Source organism: Papaver somniferum, chromosome 7, assembly GCF_003573695.1.
Source record: "Papaver somniferum cultivar HN1 chromosome 7, ASM357369v1, whole genome shotgun sequence".
Taxonomy (NCBI): domain Eukaryota; kingdom Viridiplantae; phylum Streptophyta; class Magnoliopsida; order Ranunculales; family Papaveraceae; genus Papaver; species Papaver somniferum.
This window is the reverse complement of record NC_039364.1, coordinates 231,846,249-231,862,787: the sequence shown is the minus strand read 5'-3', so window position 1 is coordinate 231,862,787 and position 16,539 is coordinate 231,846,249. Positions and strand designations below refer to the sequence as shown.

Sequence of the window (16,539 nt, the reverse complement as noted above, 5' to 3'; positions counted from 1 at the left end):
GTTCGGCTAGAGGAGGAGGAGGAAGAAGAGATGGTAAGGGAAACTGATTTTGATTTTTTAGAATACTGATTTTAGATTTTTGTATTAAGGGTATATAGGTAATTGAACTACCCATAGGGTACCCCTTATAAGGTCATCCAAAATGGGACTATTGTTTTGTATGCGTAGAAAGATTTTGGTATGCCCAAAATCAGGGTTCATCCACAAAGGTCACCTACACTTGCTTCTATCCTCTAGATTGGAGAAAATATCACAATCTGAACAGGAGGTTTTTGCACGTGTTGATAAACCAAAGACAATCCAAACAAATCTTTCGTCAAGAAATGCAAGCATCTCAAACAAAAGAAACAACTAAACTAGACTTGAGACTGTATTCTGCACAAAAGCTAGCTAGAGTTTCCTTCCTAATAGTGCACAAAAGAAACGTGAATTTACTTTATAGGAAATGAAAGTGGGAACTCTATCTAGAAAGAACAAATGTTGGCTCGTTGGGCTTTATGCAAGACCTTTGCTGTGATATTTGTAGAGTTAGTGGAGACCGTGTGCGGCCTTCGTTGGCAATTTGGTTTGACGGCTGACTGGAGGAAACTAACAACACTTGCGAGACTGACTTGGTCAAATCCCACTGATATATTTGGTCAAAGTAAGAATGGCTATGTTTTCTTCATCAAACTACGCTACTTTTTTTGTTATCCACATCATTCTCATCATACAATCCAACTTTCTAAGTCATTCACTTGCTAATTTCACAATTAGCAAAGAAAAACACCTCCACAACAAAAAGGAAAAACTTCCTTTAATTAATTTTTATTTGCAACCACGCAAAGAGTATTTAACTAAGGTCGAGACGGTGAATAATGCTTGTAAATGATCAGAAAAGTCTCAGTAAATTGATCTCTCGAGTCTGAACTGAAAACCCACACCACCATATGTGCTAAAACAGTTTGATTTCGACTGACGGACGTGGAACCTTCTTGTATATGACTGGACATATTTTATCTGTCCATTTCTCTCCCTCTCTCCTCACGTGAATCATGTGCTTACTGCAACTTAGTTAATGTGCTTGGAATGGAATCTCTTCAGAGATCTCATCGAAAGAAACTGTTTGAAAACAGATGCACATCGTATTTTATTGAGCAGTAACAAATATCTCTGTCGATCGACTTGACTTTCAAATTCCAATTCACACGGAATATTAGCCAAAAACTTAAGAAGATCCTCTTGTCCCGCCATCTTTATTTCTATCTCCGACGCCAAAAGAGTTTTGAACTCAGACCATGGATCACGTAAGGTGATTTCATGCATTAGTTGGACATTGAAATGATTGTTTTCAAGTCCTTACATCATAATTGGGTCGTCAATCTAAATCAGTCAATTCCAGTTTTAAAGAAGCGGGACGGGATCACGCAGTTAGGTATACAAGGATTTGATTGACAGCCCTTGCCTTGGCATTATTTCTAGGTAGACCAGCCATCCAGCGGGGAAGTGTAAAATTTAAACCCAATGGATTTAGGGTGCACGCATCTTATTGTAAGACACATGCGCTTGCGCTACAACAGTATAACTCATCTGGCTAAAATCAGATTCATTTGATAAATAAGCAGCTAAGAATCCCTGCATTATCATCGCCCAACAACTGATATCTTTGGATGCTCCTGAGACTAAACTTTGGTAACATGTTTCCGAAACAGAATTTGGGGAGAGCGGCGCGTAAGGACCGCCGTAATGTTGGTCAAACTTTTGACTATGGAATATATTTATCTGATGACCTACAGAGACATGTATATAGACCTAATTAACAAGGGTATTCTCATTTCTCAATCTAATCCACCCAATTTGTTTTTGTGATTTGTGAGCTAATCAATAAAGTAAGTCATCTAAGTACAGATTCAATTAATTAATTGATTTCTTTATGAACAGTAATCAATTACTAATAGATAGGTATGATGATTATAAATCATAGCCGAGTCATTATCTACAAATGGACCACTCAGCTTATTAGCTACTCCACATGCAGCCCATGGTTTTGCTTGAGAGTTGAGATAATCTGCCAATACTTCATATCAGCACATGTAATTGTCTTTTGAGGACTTTGGGACCCTCATCATCTGGTGGGACAGCAAATGGGATGTCATGGAGGCTAATCACTTGCGAACCTCACTAACATCTCGTTTGTTTGCAGCTGACTCGGCGTCTGGATCTGAGTCAATTTTTGACTCGGGCCGAGTCAGCAGTCAGACCGTTTGTTTTGCATTTTGAGTCAGATTTGACTCGACCTATGACTCAGACATAATCCCTGACTCGAACCCATTTGAGTCAGATAACAAAATACCCCTGACTCACGGGACCAAACCACTGACTCACGTTTTTTGAGTCAGATGAGTCAGATCTGACTCAAAACAAACATATTGAGTCAGATCCAGATGAGTCAGGTGATTTCACTCAAATCCAGATGATTCAGATCCAGACGACTCAGATGAGTCAGGAGTAAACAAACATAGTGTAAATCACATTACAAATTACAGGGTTGTTGGGTCAGTTAAAAGGACGATGTATAAAGGGAAATACCAGTTCTACTAAGTGTTGATACCATTTCATCGATCCAACGGTCAGGATCGGTGGGGTCTTTTTATCCTATATGAAACGGTATCACCACTTAGTAGAATTGGTATCCCCTTTATAAATCATGGTTAAAAGGGTCTTCAAATCCGTCTACAAATAAAACAATTGTCATTATCGAGTCCATCAGACCGGTAAATTCTTGTGAAATTTGGTAACCTAAACACGATATGCTATAAATTTTGGTTCCGCAGTCTGTCATCGACTCGCCGTATATTTTCTTGCACACAAAAATGATCAAACTAATAACATAGCAAAATGCGTTTTACATCTGTCTTAAGTTTTCATCATTACCTTTTCAAATTTGTTAAGGATATGTTCCTTAATCTCAAACTCTAAAAAACAAAGAAAACAAACAATGACAATACTAAAGTTTAAGCAAGGGCTATTTGTCTTTCTTTTAGAAATGATTGAGCAATACTTTAGAAACACACTGGACCATACTAGCCCAATACCATATAGGTTAGTTGAGTACCTAGATGCCTACTACAGCTTTAGCTCAAGTCAGGTCAGCCGCTTGAGGTGAGCCAAGCCACACCAAACTGAGCAACTAATCAAGCCAAGAAAACTAATCACAATTATTCCATCAGAGCGCCTAACTAATTAACTAAAACTATCTTGAGTCAACCAATCTAAACCGTTCCTTTCCCAACCAATCTGAAACACTTGTTGTATATAAAGTCAGAGATGCACACCACATGACACATCAATGTACATTGTTGAAAACCCCTCCCAAGAGCTGTGCTGTATATCAAGACTTAAAACCATCTGAGAGTCAAAAACACTTGTAGTGAGAGCTAGAGAAGACAAAGAAACAAATTCGTAAGTGAGGATTCAAATCATCATCATCGATCATCATGGACATTGGATCCTGGTGTAGTTCAAGCAGAAGAGGTTTCAAATTGGGCCGGAAATACATCGAAAGAAGCGAGTACGACGAGCTTTCGTCGTTTAATATACGGCCGTTAGTCGTAATCAGTAACCGATCAAGAACGCCGAGATGGAGACTGTTGTGGAGAAGAATAAAGAAGGAAAAGAATAAGCTGTTTTACTCATCATCCTCGTCATCGTCATGTTATGCTCATCATCAGAGAACACGTCAAGTACAGTATGATCCGTATACTTATTCTCAGAATTTTGATCATGGATCGGCTTGGACTGAACCTGATAATCATTCTAGATCTTTTTCAGCTCGGTTCGCAGTTCCTTCAACAATTTTTCAGAAAAAGTTATAATAAGAAAAGAAATTAGTATCTCGTTTTTCTTTCTCTCTTGTGTTCATACTTATCTTAATGAGAAATCTTGTTGATCATGGAAATGTAAACCATTAATGCAAGTTAATCAATCAAGTAAGCTAGCTAGCTAGTCTTTTAATAATAGTTCTTTTTAATAATGGTGAAATATCTTCCTTCCGCTCTACTCTGTGTAAGATTTTAGTTTCTGGGTGATTATTGCCTCATTAATTTTGTTTAGTTTTAGGATCAAGGGACTAATTAAGCATAAAAACTAGATTAAGGTTAATTAAAGTCATCATTTTAGTGATGATTGGAATTACATAATTACTAAATTAATTCTCATTTTCTAGTTTTCTCAAATGTTAAACAAAGTCAAGAAGGCACCGACTCAAAGCCATAAAAGACACCGGAAAAACCCAAAACCAGTAGAATCTGAGTTTTTTCTCTCGATCTTCATCATTTTTGTTTATTTAATCACACTGGTGCCCAAACAAAGGAGCCTGTGAGGCGTATAACGGTGGTGGCCTATGATAAACAAAGCTAACTTAATGATTTAGTAGCAAATGAATGATTACTAAACATAAGTTCTCTTAATTTTCTACAAAATATGGTCATATTTATTTCAACTTAAAGAACCAGATATCAAGTTTTTGATCTTACTCTACTCAAAAAATACACCGCCCAGGAGTGAAAAGTTAAAACCGTGTTTCAGTAAACTAAGCTTGGATATTGTAGGGTTGCAGATGAACAAAAATTTGTTTATACTTGAGAGATCCGTAAAGCGCCAAAAACAAACGTCTTTTTCCAAAAACTATTCCTGAGGATATAAAAAGAGGAAAAAGAAGATTGGAGAATTAAACAGTGTTGCTTGTTCCAAAGGGCCAAATTTGGGATCCTTATCTATGTCAGTTAGATGCATTGGGGTGGGCCGCCCATTGTTAAAGCACTTTCAGTGTTTTCACCTCCAAATTTACCAACCTGTGATGAATTGAAAGATCAAATGGTGGATGCATGCATCCGACTTCTGGACGAACCATGCGACGTTGCCTTCATCTTTTTCTACAATTAAGAATGAGTCTATGACGTTGTAATCCTAAATTACGTAATCTGAAAGGGGTAGTAGCGATGAAACGGAATACTAGAGCTGATACTGTGAGGTCATGGAGTCTTGTGAAGTCATGTCTTTATTAGGTAGCCTCCTGCTAATTAAGAATAAAAACGTGGTTTATAAAGACGATTTACATCTGCTTTACGAAGCAAAAGTGATGACACCAGAGACTCCAAAAATATTCATCATTTCATTCTTAAAGCATGGGATGGGAATTGGCGAGGGCCATGCTTTGGGTTAACTGCACTGCACTAGTGTGTTTGTGCCCCATACATGAATGTCGAAATCTTTGACTTCAGCAGCAGCAGCACATTTGAGTGATTCGACTTGACAAAGACTGCTTAGTGCTTAATACTGGCTCTAGAAAACTCTAGTGGTTGTTCGAGAGAAATAAATGACATAAAAAAGAGGTATGGATATTGCTGTTATTTGGGGAGGAAATGCATGGAATCAAAGTTAGGTAAGCCTAATCTTTAAACAACAGCCGTAACTAACTAGTCTAGTGCAGTGGTTGACAAAACCTTTCAGTTGGAAGGCTAAACTGTGTGCAGACAGACCCATACAGTCCAAGACTCCAAAGCCAGAAACAACAAAAATATTGCGAGATAAGATAATATTCCTAAAAAAAAAAGGCATGATTCAAATCACTGGAGCGGCTAAAAATAGAGCGGTTAAGTACTGGACTTGGAGCTGCAAGGAGTTGGGAGTGTGGACCTATTTCTTGGAGGAATACTATTGAACTCGAATCACAAGCATTAAATGGAATGGGAATTAGCATGTTCTTCTGTTTACACCAAACACAGCATGGAATTGAATTTGTCTTCCTTTCCCAGCCTAAAATATCAAAACAGAGTACACAGAGATCTGCATCTATCCCTGGCCTTCCAACAATCTGTGATGGGGACTACTCATCTTACAACCACCATATATCTCAACCCAGTGCTCCTCCTCCAAGTTGGTGGGGTTAAAACCCAACACAGCAAGACACAACACAAAGATCTTCTATCTTTTACTAGAGTAATGGTGTACGAACAGGCGTTAGCTGAGGACCTGACATAGTGGCTGACATGTACACGCTATGTCGGCAACAGTAGCCAATTGTAGTCCATTCTTTTACTTCTTATTTTCCAATTGGACTAATCTTTCAGTTCTTGGATGTCGCTCGATAAAATGGGTGACAAATCTGAATTATAGTTGGAACAGGAATTGCAATGCATACACAACCACTCTTAAATTTTTTGATTTACTAGATTATTTGATGAGAATGACAGAAATTTTCCTTGTACAGCAGTAAAACACATTAAGTGTTAGATGAATTATGATTTCTCATCTGTTATTGGTATGTTCTAACAATAGTCAGTATATGGATAAACAATAAATATTACAGTGAAGTCGGTTGGGTAGACCCCTGCTTGCAGGGAGCTGCTGGTTGGTTAGGCTTCTTGAGTTCATCTCCTGCCACAAGGAAGAATGCTGTGTGCCTGGCAGAACAAGTGAATTCTGTTAATGTTTCTTTTTTCACTAAGAAAAGTAAATCCATAAATGTACAATTTTGAAACTTGTGAAAGAGAACAAGATAAGAAAGTATGAATAATTTGAAAGGATCAAATAATTGTACCTGAAGAAGTTCATCATCTTGATTTTTGAATCGGCATCAATGTCGGTGGCAGAATCCAATGCTAGTTGCATGTGGTGTAACCACCTTTCTGCTGCTTGATAGGTAACAGGAAATGGCCTATGCCTTCCAATCAGAGCAGGGTGACCTACAGATATGTCATCACAAAAATAAGTCCAAATGCCAAACTACATATAAAATCACTACATACCGTAGTACTGTGCTTAGAATTTAGAAACACGGGTAATAGCAATAGTGAAATCATTTGTTTTGTGCAAAGTTAAAAACTAACTTCAGGTTTAACCTCACATGAAATTTCACCGTAAATTTTCATTCACAATTAAAGATGATTAACCACTAATAAACACTATGATGGAACTCAAGTCTCGATAAGAATCGTGTCAGTTCAGAGCATTGGACTCCTTTTTCAAATGTGAAAACCAGTGACTAAGCATAACTAAACAGAAGAGATTTAGGGCATGACCATGGCACAACGAATATCTTGTAAATGCTCTAACAGTTGCAAGTTGTTCTATTAAACAAAAACAATTAGCCTCAACAGTCTGACTTGTTCAGATTCTTCCCAAACTAACAAAGAGATTCTGACGCAATTGCCACCTACAAATCGTAAATTTTGCAAAGAAAACCCCAAGCGTTTTTCAAGAAGAGGACAAAGACGGTTGCAAAGGTGAAAATCTTTTGCGCTATTCTTGCACTTTTCCCACATTCCCAGAGTATTTCAAGGAGCAGGCGCTCTTGAATCTCCTGTCATTTAACATCCATCTTCAAACATTGGGTATAGCTAGACACTTCTTTGTTTAGATCAGTAAATTCTATTATGCACTCTTCTATGACATCTAGTACTTCTACATGCTACAACTAACTGTTTCCAAAAACGACCATTCTAATGGCATTACTGCTAAGCCCATTCTCTTGTTCTAACTTCAAAGGCTTCCACTACTAAAATCGTTCCTGAGGTAATCGTGGGTGTGTAAATGGTGATGAACCTAACAATCCTGAGAAAACAAGAGGAATTCTTAAACTATCTGCAGCATGAAATGAGAAATTGGTATGATAATCTATGGAGGCTTCTCACGCAAAGCAGTGTAAGTGATTTCTGAAGAAAGGTACATGTCTATCGAAGGCTGGAAGCCTGGAAACAAATCATGATATCTTTCAAAATAATTTTAGTGAGTTGGTAACTACAAACATGATGCAAATAAAAATGAGTTTAATTTTCATATATGATGTTAGACATGGAATGTGATTGTTAACACAACCAATTACCACAAGCTTAGCAAGCAGTGGTTACTTAGTGGTTTGGTGGCCTAAGCCAATACTAATCTATCAGAAACAGGGTGAACAATCATACTATCAAACTAGAGGTTAGAGCTGAGCTCACTTAACGATTCTCAACTATACGACCTCCCGACAGAGCGAGAGTATCGAATTGCCCATAGTGGATGCATTATACAATCAAAGTAGGTAGTCCCAGTCGAGAAAAACCAGAGGTAGGACAAACCTTGATTACTGAATGTACCCAAAAAAATACAAAATTCTGTCCAGTTGTTGAGCCCATACTAGCAAGCAGATTAGATTTTTACAACTCAGGTTCTGAAGGGTTAAGGTTTTCAAACCGTTACAATGTAGAGGAATCTTATCAGTTGAAGTGGATACTTACATCCACATAATTCATACACCAGAGTTTTTTGACAAACCGTATACGACACACTGCAACTGCATAATGAGATGAGACTACCTTCCCAATTATCCCAATAATTCAACAGCCTAATCTCCATTCCTAAAGCATGTGATATCTACGAACAAGCAAGATCATTGAAAAGTGTGTCAAAAAGTTGAATTTCTAAACCGAATGCCTAAATATGTAAATCCAATTCCATATTTACCTATCCTAACTAGTACACCATTTTCTAAATTATCACCTGATCGTAATCCCAATCCACATATCATTCACTCACTAATCAAGTTATAACTAATAATCACTACAACCTAATTCTGATAAGCAAAAAAAAATCAATAAACCAAAGATTACAAATTTAAGTAAAAATAGCCATCAAAATGTAATGGTAAGAAAAAAAAAATTGAATTTATGTTTTGAATTTACCTTTTCTCTGAGAGTAAAGAGGAGGACCTCCCATTCTCTGTACAAAAAACTCATATTGATTCTGAATTGCATCTTCTTTCTTCGAATTCGCAAATATTGAACGAAACCATTCTTCTTCATCATCATAAACCCTAAAAATCTCAAACAAAAACCCCATCAACACCTTCACTAATTAAATCGAATAAAAATCCAAAAAATCCAAAAAAAAAAAAAACAAACACAAACCTGGTATAAAAATCAGTGGAAAGATTAATAAAAGTCTGAAGTCCTAATTTCTGAAAGAGATTAGTTTCATCAATAGAAAATGCATCTTCAGCTTTCACTCCGCTCCATTCTGAAGCTTTCTCTTGTAAAGACTGCATCTTCTTCTTCGTTACTGCTGCTGGTGGTGCGTAGTTTACAATGAAGCGCTACAATTAGTAGGTTTTAAAGAGAAGCGCGTGGAGATCACGCTTCTGTATTCCAGTGGTCGCGGAATACCAGACGTGGTATTGTCATCTTGACTGCTTTAGAATTTGATATAGTTATGTAAATCGTCAATTTATCACCGTTGGGTTTAGGCTTAAGTAAATCTGATGGTTATCTAAGATTGTACAAAAGAAAAAGTATGATTGTCAGTTATATAATCAGCTAAGTACGGATGTATAATATCATTCTGACGTAGAAAATGGATACTGGTGGGGCGGGCGGCTGATTACTAGGTGGCGCGTGGTTACTGGGTGGAATTAATAACGACATTAAAGCACCATATTGGTCCATGGCTCCTTAAAATGTCGTTCAGTGCAGGGTTTCCGCACTAATTAAGGCTCTGCCGTGCTGAGAGCCTTGGTTCATTCAAACTAAAGGATGCTCTAACCAGAGGCACATATCAATATATCATTATAAGCTTGCAACCATCAATAACTGCGTTATGACCATAAAACCCTTAAAACTAGCGAAGGTGAACATTCCCAAGTCCGGGGTTGGCCTGTTCAGCCCAACTGAGTCTAGACGTAACATTTACCTGAAAAACTTTAGCATGTGCCTGGCTGTAAAATCAGTGAAACACCCAAAGAGGAACCCATGTGGTTCTTCAAAGATCAAGGACTATATTGTAGTATACCTTCATCAGCAAGACATACAACCAAATGATAAGAAGTACTGAAGACATGAAATCAGAGCTAGGGATGGTGGTATTGATATAGGCAGGAACGTAAACTAGAACGTCAAAGTTACTACTGCCACTACAACAACCATACATACTAATCTATAGCTGAGGGTCGATTCACGATGGGTGAGCAATAATTAGCTAGCTAAATTCATCTCTAGGGTGAAACATCCATAACCCGATCTTTCTGTTTCTTCAATAGTTCTTTACTTTAGTGCTGTAACAAACTTCCGTAGTCCCTAATGACATCACCAGTTCCTGAAAGAAGAGAAAAAGTGAAGCTCCATCAGAGTTTAGTTTAAAATAATAAGATGGAGGACATTTTCAAGTGCAAATCTTGGGATATTCAACAGTAAAAACACACTACCTTATAAGCCTGCAAGAAAGCTAAATGCAATACTTGAGAAGCATCAATAGGAGCATTTTAAAAAACCAGTAAATATAGAAGATACAGCAAACCAGTTAAAGAAATTTCAAATTAAAGGTAAGTTAAGTCAACAAACAAATTCTGATTAGGAGCTAGGAAGAGTAGGGTGGACCAGCATACCTTTTAGGCTATGCAGAGTCTGTGGTAGCACTTGTTGGTGGTGTTCCTGTGCTACTGCTGCTCATTCCTTGTTGAGACGAAGTTAACGCTCTTAATGATGATGAAGCGCCTTGTTGGCTATGAGAAGGAGCTGCCAGTTGTTGTAGCTGTGATGGTACATTTTGTGGAACATTCTCTGCAATTCGTTGTGGAATGCCCTGAACAGGTAGCCTATCTGGAAGTTGTTCTGGTTGCTGCTGCAACCGATCATCTGATGACTGGTTCATCTGATTAGCACTCTCAATCGTCAAAACAAAACAAGGATATAAAAGTGCACATTCACATCATCAACAAAAGGACTCGTGGTAACAACAACAAATTCAAAACAGAAGAAAGTGAAGGAAACAAAATCGTCAAAGATATGATAAAAAGCAATCTTACTTGGTGAGCAACTGAAGGAGAACTGTTTGAAGATTCTCCTTGTAGAAAGAAGAAAGAATAATTCCATTCTTGTGGTAACGGCGTGAGTGATGCAACTTCATGTTGGAACTCCATATACTTCCCCAACAGTTTTTCTCTGCTATGAAGAGACTCGTTATCTTCTTCCATGAAGAGACGGTGATTCAAATATTCAAATTCATCGTGTGCAATGCTTGTTGATTCTGGGACCACAATCCTTTTTCCTTCGTCTGTAGTACTGTCACAAGAACCAATTTGAGCAGTAGAAAAATTCTGCACATTCAGATGCTGTTGCTCTGCCTCTTTCAATCAAATTAACCTGCCGATTAAGGTTCCGCCACCTCCTGTACAATGATAAAATTATTCCTGTTATCCCATAAACAGGATCGTGGACCCTAGCATTATCTTCGAATTCCACTGTTTTAGTATTTATAATAGCTATGTCATCAGCTGACCAAGGATTAAGGCGACCAGGCAACACATCTGTTGTGCCCAAAAGTAGTGCATAAAAATTTCTGATGGAACCTCCAGATACATGTTCTTCAAAGAATCAAACAAATGGACAACTCTCCTCACACTTTTGGGGTAGATACATGCACACTGGACAAGCTCGGTGTTGCTGTCCAAGAATTTCCGTATCTGCTAGGACAAAATGATTAATTGTCTCTGGTCGAGTAAGGTATGCGACATTCTCTATACTTTTAATGTAGCGACTCAGGCCCACAATGGTATTAAAGCGGCTAACTTCATCTCTCACACGCTCATGTAGTGCTAAAAGGATTCCTGTTGCCCCCAAAACAGGTTCATCATTTCTAGCCTTTGTTTCAAATCTTTTGGTGCTATCCATTATACGGCCTTCCATTTGCTGTCTTTCAGTAGGAGAAGCTGGGTCTTCTATTTGCTGTCTATTAGTAGGAGAAGCTGGGTCTTCTATTTGTTGCCCATCAGTAGGAGAAGCTGAATCTCCTACGGTGAATCTTGATACGTCGAAGTATGCATGAAACAGTCGAATATAACGACACCCTTCTGGACATGGTCTATGCAGAAATTTGCATCCTAAACAGTGTCTTTGGTCGGCCATCCTCGATTCTGATCAGAATATGTCCTACCTAATAATATACAGAAAATTAAAATAAGTTCAAGCAAGAAGACATTCGTTTGTTTGCCCAGGTCTTCTCTATACCAATAGTTGGGAAAAGAAAGGAACTAAATATACTAAAAATTGCTTCTTAAATAGCCAGAAACTAAGAGACAAACCAAAGGTTTTCATTTACTATCAATTGGTCTATGAAGAAAACCCATCATCAAAATGAATCAATGTAACTATAATAACTAGTAAATTTCATCAAACATTACATTGTATGCACTTCAGCAAATGGGAATATGGGGTTCTTGAAAAATTAAAGAAATTTCTATCCAAGAATCAACGTAATAAGGTTCAAGAATCTAAGGTTTTCATTAAAATTTAACCAATATAGAGAAAACCCAATTTCAATCATCATCTAAATGATTCATTATAACCATAATAACCAGTAAATTTCATCAAACATTACATTGTACGCACTTCTGCAAATGAAAATGGGGTTCTTGAAAAATTAAAGAAATTTCTATCCAAGAATCAACTTAATAAGTTTCAAGAATCTACGGTTTTCATCAAAATTTAACCAATATAGAGAAAACCCAATTTCAATCATCATCATCTAAAATCATCTAAATGATTCATTATAACCATAATAACCAGTAAATTTCATCAAACATTACATTATATATATATATATATATATATATATATATACACTTCTGCAAACGAGAATATGGGGTTCTTGAAAAATTATAGAAATTTCTATCCAAGAATCAACTTAATAAGGTTCAAGAATCTAAGGTTCTCATTAAAACTTAACCAATATAGAGAAAACCCATCTTCAATAATCATCTAAATGATTCAATTCAATCATAATAACCAGTAAACTTCATCAAACATTACATTATACATACCTCTGAGAATTATTTCTTTAAGGAAGGACCAGCTTTTGCAAGTATACAAAGTCTTCTAAGTAAGAACACAATATGGTGGAATACCTAACTAATTAGGAACTTGATAATCAAATGCAAGTAGTTTCAGAGGTCTTAAAGATGTTTTTTTCTCTGCTTAGATGAACAAAAGGAACAAAAGAATAGAAACGCTTAATTTTGCTGATCAGTCTTTATATTTCAAAACAACAACAGACCCGCCTAAAAAAACTGTTATGTGGTGCCCGCCCCAAGTATCTTTCACTCAATTTATTTCCGCAGCCAACAACTATCTATTGGGGGGCAGCTGATGGTAGCGGTGTAGGATAAAGCTAATGTTGTGGTGTAGGATAACATAGCAGCACACAATAGTTCAAAGACTTCAAACCAAATTGATAAAATCAACAATGAATGAGATTTACCTGATTATACATCTTCTTCTTCTTCAACAAAAATCATCTCCAGCACATAAACCCCTGCTCCAATAGTAAAATCAGTACCACCTTCTCCTCCACTTGATCTAATTTCATCGGTGTAATTCTTCTCTGCCGTTGTCGTCTTCGGATTATTTGATCTTCCGTTTTCTTCTTCATCGTGTTTCATCTCAACTTCTTCTTCTTCCTCCTCCTCTTCTTCTTCGTGGTTGTTACTCCAAACGGACCAAACATCTTCTTCTCATGATATTGTGCCATAATCAAATCTAATCAATAAATTTCGAAATCAGACTTCAAATCGTTACAAAAAAAAAAATGGACCAATTGAAGAAAAAAATCCAATTACAAACCCCTAAAAATTGACATTTATAGCCAGATCTCTTCTTCCTGACGGCTAAAAAATGAAACTTAGGGTGAAACCGGGAAGAGAGATCTGAAAGGTTCGGAGATGTGATTGAGATGATGAAGAGGGACGGATTCCGGTGAGATCTGAAGAGAGATTCAACTGTGTAGATGGGGGAATGAAAATGAAAAACTGAAGAGAGGAGAAGGGTAAATTTAATAATGTTATTTATGAAAACAGAAATGGGTAATATAGTCTTTTGGAATATTTATTTTGAATTTTTGTTTAGCCGGGATGGATGGGGAGATTAGATAGCGCACCCCAAGTATAGAGGTGGGTGCAACAAACCTCTTGGAGTTGTGTTTCCGAGACTCTCTCTCTCCTCTCTTTTTTTTTAGATAAAGGATTAAAGATTTTATTAAGAAATGCTAAGGATCTAACAACATGGATAATAAGTTTTCAAGATAAGCAACATCATGACTGAATTGTTCAAAAGTAAGCTTATCTTTCCTGACCATTTTTGAAATAAAATCAGCTAAAGAGTTTAAATCTCTCTTGACATGTGACACTTTATAGAAATTAAAAGTTTTAAGTAAAAGCTTAATCTCTTGGATGGTTTTTCTATTCTCCCATCTCACAGCCAGAACTTCTTTATTGATTGAGTCGACGACTTTCTCAGCATCTGCAACTAGATGAATGCTATCTAGCTCCATCGCCTTAGCCCATTTCAACCCTTCCAGTACCGCATTGCATTCACCAGCTTCAGCATCTATCAAGCCAGCTGCATAGGATCCTTTGAAACCGACTCGTGCACCTGAAATATTATACAACAGAATGCCAGAACCACTCTCATTAGTATTAGGATCAAAAGAAGTATCAACAAAGAATTTAAACACAGTTGAGTCCTCAAGAATATCTTGCAAGCATAATGAGTAGTTAGAGTGAGTATCAGAATTATCAGTGTTGTTTTGATGAAGGGATTGTGAGCTATCTTGATTGCAGACATTGTAGCTATTCAACAACATCTGAATTCTGGAGACAGTGTTCATCGGATTCAACTTTTTATCTTGGAAAACACAATCACATCTTTCCTTCCATATTATCCAACTTCCCACCATTAACAGACTTCTCCAGTTGTTGATTTCCTTACTTACGGCATTCTGAACATCATTAAACCAAGAGATGATCCATTCTTTTACAGACTGACATTGAGAGACAATCTGATCAATATTGATATTAAGTGAACGCCATACTGCTCTAGCATGTGAACAACTAATAAGGATATGAAATAGAGTTTCATCTTCTTCCTTGCAGACCTCACAATGTGTTTTTATATCATGCATAGCTATAGATAATCTAGCTCTTGTAGGGACAATATTTTTCAGGCACTGCCATACAAATAACAAAACACGATGTGGGAGCTTCATTTTCCAAAGAGCTTTCCATACTGAGGTTGGGACATCACTTAAAGCAGATTGGCCTTGAACTATTGCTTCTATTAGTTTTTTATAGGCTGATTTGACAGAAAAAACACCATCTTTTGAAGGAGCCCATCTAACAATGTCTTGTTCCTCATGAGAGAGCTGCATATTTTTGATCTTGTCAACAACATATGGACAAAAGAGATCATGAAGAAGAGGAATATTCCAGCTGTTAGAATCAGGCAAGATTAGTTCACCGACAAACTCATATTGTAGATGATATGGATGAAGAGGTGCAACTTTGGTATCAAGACCTGAGATCCACCTGTCAACCCAGATTTTAGTATTCTTGCCATTGTTAACCTCCAATGTAATGTTGTTGAAGAATAGTTAGACCAAGTTCAATCCCTTTCCAAGTCCATGAAGAATTATTGTTTTCTCCTTCAATATGTAGGAATTCTTCTTTCTTAAAGTATTTTGCTTTGAGAATCCTAGTAAGAAGGTGATCAGAGTTTTGACAAATTCTCCAAGCAATCTTAGTAAGAAGGGCATGATTTAACATCTCAAGATCTCTAAAAGCTAGACCTCCTAGGTCTTTAGATAAATTCATATTCTGCCAGGCAATTATATTTAAGCCTTTATTAGACTTGTATCACCAAAACTTCCTTTGCAATGTATCCAGCTTTTTAATTAAAGTCTTAGGCATATTTAATGTGCTCATCTGGTACATTGGTATAGCATTGAGAACTGCTTTAACCACTGTTATTCTACCAAATTGATGTAGATTAATGTCTTGCCAATTACCAAGCCTTCTTTCAAAAGCAAGCTGAATATCTTCAAAAGCTTTCACTTTGGATTTACCAATAATAAGAGGGGAACCTAAATATTTCTAATTTTTCTCCATACTTTGAACTCCCAAAATGTTACTGAGAGTGCTACATACAGATGGATCCAGATTATAACTGTAGAAAACAGAATACTTGTCAAAATTAATGACTTGACCAGACTGTGAACTAAAGTCCTTCAATGCTTGAAGTAAATTATCACACTGGTTAAATTGGCTTGAGTAAAAATGAGACAATCATCTGCAAAAAGTAGATGATTAATAGGTGGTGCTCCTCTTGCTGCAGAAATACCTTTGATTGCTTTGGTATCATGAGCTACTAAAAGAGTTCTTGAAAACCATTGCAATAATGAATAGATATGGATATAGGGGATCTCCCTGTCTAATACCTCTAGTAGGAGAAAATTCTTCACAAGGTGAAACATTAAGCATAACAGAAAGTGAAGTAGTGATGATACATTGTTTGATTAGTTGACACCAATCATCACTGAAACCAAAACTCTGAAGAAATTTGAGAAGAAAAGTCCATTCCAATCTGTCAAAAGCTTTGGACATGTCAAGCTTCAAGGCTAACCAACCACTTTCTCCATCTTTTTTCTTCATGGAATGAATCAGTTCATGTGTTATAATTGTATTATCATTAATCAGTCTTC

At 36.9% G+C, this 16,539-nt stretch overlaps 1 protein-coding gene and 1 long non-coding RNA gene across 2 annotated transcripts; both read right to left on the bottom strand.

The window, feature by feature from the left end:
• Positions 1 to 6,168: 6,168 nt before the first annotated feature.
• LOC113299817 (two-on-two hemoglobin-3-like) lies at positions 6,169 to 9,259 on the bottom strand. Its single transcript, XM_026548909.1, has 4 exons — positions 8,928 to 9,259; positions 8,703 to 8,833; positions 6,581 to 6,725; positions 6,169 to 6,443 (listed from the first exon to the last, which is right to left on the bottom strand). The coding sequence occupies exons 1-4, from the start codon at positions 9,062 to 9,064 to the stop codon at positions 6,344 to 6,346; spliced, it is 513 nt and encodes a 170-aa protein (XP_026404694.1). The 5' UTR covers positions 9,065 to 9,259; the 3' UTR covers positions 6,169 to 6,343.
• A 492-nt stretch (positions 9,260 to 9,751) lies between these two features.
• LOC113299818 lies at positions 9,752 to 13,802 on the bottom strand. The gene is made up of 5 exons (XR_003335200.1): positions 13,629 to 13,802; positions 13,267 to 13,544; positions 10,817 to 11,943; positions 10,397 to 10,662; positions 9,752 to 10,107 (listed from the first exon to the last, which is right to left on the bottom strand). It is a non-coding gene; the product is annotated as an uncharacterized LOC113299818 (long non-coding RNA).
• Positions 13,803 to 16,539: the final 2,737 nt, after the last annotated feature.